General features: G+C 33.7%; 1 protein-coding gene across 1 annotated transcript in view; it reads right to left on the bottom strand.

Moving 5' to 3' along the window:
- Malrd1 (MAM and LDL receptor class A domain containing 1) overlaps nucleotides 1-7,419 on the bottom strand; it is a 658,259-nt gene that overhangs the window by 604,599 nt on the left and 46,241 nt on the right. The window contains exons 3-4 of the mRNA XM_021195116.1: nucleotides 4,429-4,523; nucleotides 4,185-4,346 (exon numbers count right to left, since the gene is read on the bottom strand). Coding sequence (XP_021050775.1) covers nucleotides 4,185-4,346; nucleotides 4,429-4,523 — 257 coding nt within the window. The remainder of the gene's footprint in view (nucleotides 1-4,184; nucleotides 4,347-4,428; nucleotides 4,524-7,419) is intronic.

The raw sequence follows: 7,419 nt of genomic DNA, 5'->3' as shown, positions 1-7,419 counted from the left end.
AGAGAAGAGAAGAGAAGAGAAGAGAAGAGAAGAGAAGAGAAGAGAAGAGAAGAGAAGAGAAGAGAAAAAAGAAAAGAAAAGAAAAGAAAAGAAAAGAAAAGAAAAGAAAAGAAAAGAAAAGAAAAGAAAAGAAAAGAAAAGAAAAGAAAAAGAAAAGAGGTCAGCAGATTGTAAGAGGGGCAATAAAAGTAGAGGTTATGACATCTCAAGAGTCAGAAGTACCCTACACTGATCCAATGATAAAATGAGCTAAGTTTATTTGCCCCCAGACATTTTAGGGAAAATGACTTCTGAATGGAGACAAGTCCCCTCCCAGGACACTTGATTTAAATGTTAGAGGAAGGTATGATATCAGACCAGTATGAGACCTGACTTAACAATAACTTCCTGACCAAAAATATAACAATTACATAACTATGTAGATGAACGACACAGGGATTAATGATAAAAAGGCACATATCATTAGAACTTCCTTGATTCACAGAGTATATTCAATTATTTTCCATTTATTCTTCTTTCTTTTCCTCGTGTTTTTAGACACTATCTCCTTAGAGAGACCAGGTCAGACCTGAACTTAGATTCTTCTGAATGTGCAGAGTTGATTACTTTTGGAGGTTTTGATTTCTATCTCTCTCTTCTAAAACAGTTTAGTTAGAAACAGTATAGACAATTATTATCATTCAGTGACTAAGTTATTGACATCTGAAACCAAACTTCTGTAGATTCTAATATGACATGGTTACATAGTAGGCTATTAAACTTTGTAAAGCTCAAAACCTCAATGGTAAAATAGGGGCAAATTATCATTCCCCCTCAGAGTAGCCCCTGAAGAGTCAGTTATATAGTGGTATGAAGTAGTTAAGCACAATCCCTTTACTTTAGTAAATGTTCAATAAATGTTAGTTGTTACCATACCCTAAATGTCTTCAAAACATCTATGAAATGTTGCCATCTTTGTTCATAATGCATCCTTGGAAATGAAAACACTTCAATTTTATTAAGAAACAAAACTAGCATTTTTTAGATAGAAAAGATAAAGGGCCCTGGATGACAACCAACTTCAGGGGATTTCCCAAGAACTCACAATAACCTGGGATGTAGCTGTCACTGACTGAAATAACCTATCCAGCTATTTCTGAAGGAAGCATGTGTGGCTTTAAACTATCAGAAGTCAGCATGGAGGAGAAATTGCAGAGAATGAAATAATTCCTGAGGGCTTCCAAGTTGCTGAAGCAGCAGATATAACATGGAGGCACTGATTACAAAATTCCTAAAATAGTCTTCTCACAAAAGCTCTTCAGGAACAAGATAGTGGCTGATGATGGTTCCCAATATAAGCACAGCACATCTCTGCAGCTCACCCTAAAGCAGTGAATGAACATCTGTTTACTTGCTGACAGGATAAAATTAAAGGTATCTGCAGCCTTAAAGCACAACATAGCCTAAGCCTAAGCATCCCAGGGACCTTGCGCTCCAGTCCTCTTAACAAAGCTTTTGTAGTTACAAGCACTATTTTTCCATCAGCAATAAAGTATTTAGGGAAACACATTACTAAACTGAGAAATCACCTACATTAATTGAAGTTCCTGCTGCATTTAAAGAACTCCCATGGATAACCTCAATGTCCAAGCCACAGCTGAATTTCCCTAGAGATAATATTGTTTTGGATGTTAAGTTTTATATTTATCTGATACACACTCTGACCAACAAAATCTATAGTGTTTAGAAATAGGCACCTGAAGTAAGCAAGAATCTAATTGTAAAAGGTTAGACTGAAAAGGTCCACCAAACATTACCTTTGCCCATCATCCAAATCTGTCACCATACTATAAATAACTTGGCCTAAAGATATGGATAATTATTTAGTAAAAGTATATGAACTTGGCAAAGATCATTTAAAACTTTCTAAGTACTTGATGTTTCAAGGTTTAGAAAAATGGGTAAGTAATGGTTTTAAAATGTAACTAAATAAGATTTTTATCAGTCATTAAAACTGTCACAAGAGAGAAGGTAATGGGGAAAATCTTATCCAGTTGAAGTGGTCATTTTTAAAAAAGTCAACCTGGGATTTATGATGCTGCTTAGGTAGACAAAATGGCTGAAAATTGTATAATAAATATATTAGAATCTTCTCTAATATTGAATCACAGCTCAGTGGCCATAGCAAAAACTGGTCCCCAGAGGAACTCACAGCACACCACACACAGCTAAAACCACTGTAACACCAAATATATGCTATCCACTGATTCCAAACATTCCTTAAAATGGTACTTAAAACCTTTTATGCATCATACATAGCACATATCAAGTATACCATGTACATAATATCTAAGTGATCAAAGCAATCAGCATAAAAGCTATGTCATAAGATTTCTCCCACATAAACAAACAAAAATGTTTGACTTCAATAGATTGCAAGTTCTCAAAGTTAAAAACTATGCCCAACCATAGAACAGTTAAATCTACATAACACCTATTCAGACATAAATTATTTTTGATATCATCTATGAATAGTATTTTAGCTTAATAATAATGGAAAATTTCAAGTACAGTGATTTCATGACATCAACTAAGCAAATATGTCATTCAAATAAATTTCATTCAACATTTATAACAAGCGCAGGTACCTATCATTTCTCCATTCTTTTTCTCTTAGTAACTCACAGTTAGCTGAAGGAATTGAAGCTAGTTCATTCCATAGACTTAAAAAAAGGGATATATAGCACCAAATCAGATACTTTTAATATAAATTTTATTTTAGATGGTAGTTATAGATAAGAAATTAGGGGCAGTTTACATCTCTCAACCTTAATCAGAGAAGCTTCTATTTACAATAGATTGCCATTAACACAGAAAACCATAAATAGTAAATGTGTAGATAATAAGATCTTGTAGAATATTCTGTTCTAAATGGGACATCTAATATCATATCCACTTCTGCCAACCCTATGGGATCATCATGGAAGAGTGGGTAAGAGGATTTTAAGAATCAGAAATAGTGGATACCTTAAGCAAAAATATCTGCTGGTCACACACCCTTGCACACATCAACTCAGAGAATCAGTTACTACATATCCAATATCTACACAAGATCAAGCCAGCAAAATGCCAACATGAATGGGGAGTGGCTCAAGAAATACCACCCTTACCCAAGAGGTTATTGGCAGTGTATGGATGCTAGGGAAAGAAGAGTCATTTTTCTTCAGGGATCTGGCCCCTGAGATGTGGAGAGGAGTGTGGAGAAATAGGGGGAAGAATATTTCACCAAAAAACTTTATAATCATGTGTGAAATTCTTAAGCAAAAAAAAAAAAAAAAAAAAAAAAAAAAAAAAAAAAAAGGAAAACTAAAAAAAACTAAAAATAAAATAATTGATTGTTACATTATTCTAACAGTAAATCATAAAGAAAATCTATTTTGGGCAAAATTGATCCATACACTGGGCTTAGAAAGTAATTTCTTAAAGAAAAACATGCTTTAAAATATATCTCATTTTTAACTGGAAAATTTTGCTTGGCCATCCCAAATGTTAAAATAAGCAATAATTTCTCAGGAAGTCTTATAACAACCATGATATTATAATTTCTGACATGCATAAATTTTATTAGGTTGCATAAATAAGCTTGTCTTTTATAGGCTTCCATTGGATTTAATTCATAAAATTATTTAGGAAAATAAAGGCTGTGTTGAAATGAGCTTAACCATAAGATGAATATAAGAATTATTCTACTTCAACATCATTGGAATTAGTATGTAAATTAAAATCTCTTTATTCTTATTCATTATTCAAAATTAGTCTCTTCTTTCAAATGCATGAGAAAAGTCACAGAGAAAAATAAGTTTTGGGAGGAAGAAGTATAAAGAACGAGGAGTAGAAAAAGTAAAAGATGAAAATAAAAGACTTAAATTAAGGAGATGATTTCACTGAATTTTATAAGATTATCATTAAATTATATATTGCTGTATCTTAAAATATATCATTTTAATTCATAATATAAAGTCAAAAATTGCAATAAAAATGCCTTTAGGTGACCAGCCATCCTAATTTTACTAAGACTTGAAAACATGGGAAATCCTAGTCCCTCGCAGATGAATTGGCCATATGACTTTTAAATTGGCCTGTACTGAAATCTGGGTTCTCATGTGTTTTCCTCCCATGAGACATAGTTAGAGAGAGAACTGTACCTGAAACCGCTGTGAGCTCTGGACTGTGATGACATTTCTCTCCCACCGACTCTGTAGTATCTCTGTTTTCTGCCATAAATGATCAATAGGTTCCCCACACATGGTTTGAAGGCCTGCTATCAATTTGCCATTCTGGTTACTGGAGAAGTTATAAAAGGTAATCTGTAAAAATAATTGATACTCAAATAACTAAAATAAGGGAATTGCCAAGTGTGTCAAGAACATGCATTGTGTATTCAAATACCTGACAAACTTGCTGATCATTAGTTGGAAGGAAAATTCTGCTTCTTATGTTTGAGGAGATGGAATTGACTCTGGAGACCAGTGCGAGAAAATGGGCTGTGAGGAACAAGAATTATCAAATTAGACTCAAGCTGATCACTGGCACTTTATTGTAATCACCAAAGGTGATTATGGCTGTGTTTAAAAGTTTAAAAATTAAAATCCCCATTGGTGAATTGACTATTATTTTTTTACATTTCATAAGGTCAATTTAAAGAGCCAATAATGATTATATACTTTATAATATTAATATGGGCAACAGTCCAAAATATATTGAGATCACATTTGACATAGGAAGTGAAAACTACATAAAGAAATTACACAATTCTGAAACTGCCTATTAAAATAAGCACCTTAGCAAGAAATCCAATGAGAACATTATTTTCTATATCTTTGTCATAAAAGGCTTGGATTACATGGTCCTTGCTTTTTCTAGAAACACAAGGAACAACACAGATCCATGATATTTTCTTGAAGGTTATGGTATCAACATATATACCACTGTTTAGAAGCTTCTAAACAAATGCATACTTCTCGAGACTGACAGAGCATCCCTGATGTGATTTACCAGAGCTATCGTGGCTGATATTGAAGCCCCTGTTATCAGACGCTCTGTTTTGTACACTGCTGCATGTCAAATGAGTGAGGAAGAACAGCGGTGACAGTGATTATGATGACCTATCTATCCAAGTCACTTAGTGGTATTTTGAAGACAGACTGAAAGTCAAATCTAATTCTCACTTCATTGTATCAATCAATATTAATATTATAAAGCCTATCAACCTCATCTTTTCTGATATTTGAGTAGAACAATTGGGCATCCATTAGCTTTCACTTAGAGTAATAAATGTTAAGAAAGTTTCTAATTTATAAGCATAATAAATGTAATAAAATGTTGGTTTTAAACAAATTATTAGTTCTACAAATAGAAATCAGTGATATGCACACACACATACATACACACACACACACACACAGACACACAAACACATGAGTACAGACACATAAAGTTACCACCATTATGACCACCACCACCACCACCACAACAACAACAACAACAACAAATTAGTAGGAATCAACACACACTGCTCATTGATAACTCTCAGTATCAATGGGCTCAATTTCTGAATAAAAACACCCAGACTAAAAGAATGGATGAAAAACCAGAATGTATTCTTCTGTTACACCCAAGAAGCACCTTAGCCTCAAAGTTAGACATTACCTCATGGTAAAAGATTGGAAAAATGATATTCCAAGCAAATGGACTTAAGAAGAAAGCTGGTGTAGACATAATATCTTACAAAATAGACTTCAAGCAAAAACTAATCAGAAGAAATAGGAAAGGACATGACAGAGTCATCAGATCAAAAATCCGCCAGAACTACATTGAAATTCTTAACATCAATGCACCAAACACAAGGATAAAGAATACAAGTTCATTAAAAAAAAAAAAAAACACTACTACACTTAAATCACATATTGACCCTCACACATTGATAGTGAGAGACTATGCCACAAAAGGCATAGATGGCAAGAAATGATCAAATTCAGTGCTGAAATTACAAAACACGAACAACAATGACAATAAATTTTAAAAAAAATCAATAAAACAGACTTGGTTCCATGAAGGATGACCATCTTCACCCTTTTTTCATGTGTACTAGCTCAGCCTTGAGCTTTCCGTTATACCGACTGGCTCAGCTAAGAAGGAAACAACATAATTTATTTCTTCAAAAAATAAAGGAACTATGTTCAAACAGGAAAATAAGAGTTTCACTTAAAACTGAGAAAGTGAGGAGGAGGAGGAGTCATGGAAAAATCTAGACTAGGTTTTTATGGAGAATTGCACTGGAAGAAGACAAATATGGTGACTGTGAGAATGTCTTTACATCTACAAGTATCCAAATAAAAGTCTATAGTTTTCCTGGGGAAGGGAGCAGGTAAAAGCTGGTTCCTTGACAAAATAGATAGGATTTTCAAGCCCTTAGAGAAATAAACTAAAAGGCTAAGAGAAGATACAAATTAACAAAATTAGAGATGAAAGGAAGAATTTAACAATAGACACCAAGGAAATCCAGAGAGTCTAAGGACATACTTTAATAATCTGTACTCCACCAAATTGGAATATTTAAAGTGGATATTTTTTCAAAATATATTACCTTCAAAAATTAAAATAAGATCAAATAAACAATTTATACAGACCAACAACCCCTAGCAAAATAGAAGCAGTCATTAAAAGTCTACTAACCAAATAAAGCACACAATCAGATGATTTTACTGCAGAAGTGTACCAGACTTTCAAAGAAGAGTTAATGCTCACACTCCTCAAATTATATTTTACAAATCTGAGAGGAAAAGAATACATCTCATTTGTTTTATGGGGCCACCATTACCCTGATACCCAAACTACATAAAGATCAAACCAAAAAATAATAGAAGCCAATTTCCCATATGAAAACAGATGCAAAAAATCTCAGTAAACACTTGCAGATGGGATCCAAGAACACATTAAAAATATCATTCTCCATTATAAAATAGGCTTCATCCATAAATTCAGGAATGAATCAACATACATAAATTGTTAAACATAATCCACCACATGAACAGGTTGAAAGACAAAAATCACATGATCATCATATTAGATGCATAAAAGGCCTTTGAGACTTGAGACTGAAAAGCTGCTTCACAGCAAGGGATACCATCATTGGAACAAACGCCTTTAATCCCAGCACTTGGGAGGCAGAGGCAGGTGGATTTCTGAGTTCAAGGCCAGTCCGGTCTACAAAGTGAGTTCCAGAACATCCAGGGCTATACAGAGAAGCCTTGTCTCAAAAAAACAAAAACAAAAAAAACAAAAAAAACCAAAAAAAACAAAAACAAAAAAAAAAAGAAAGAAAGGAAGGAAGGAAGGAAGGAAGGAAGGAAGGAAGGAAGGAAGGGAGGGAGGGGGAGG

Source organism: Mus pahari, chromosome 3 (genome assembly GCF_900095145.1).
Source record: "Mus pahari chromosome 3, PAHARI_EIJ_v1.1, whole genome shotgun sequence".
NCBI lineage: Eukaryota > Metazoa > Chordata > Mammalia > Rodentia > Muridae > Mus > Mus pahari.
Note: the sequence above shows the minus strand (reverse complement) of the source record. Positions and strands in the feature narration are given on the sequence as shown.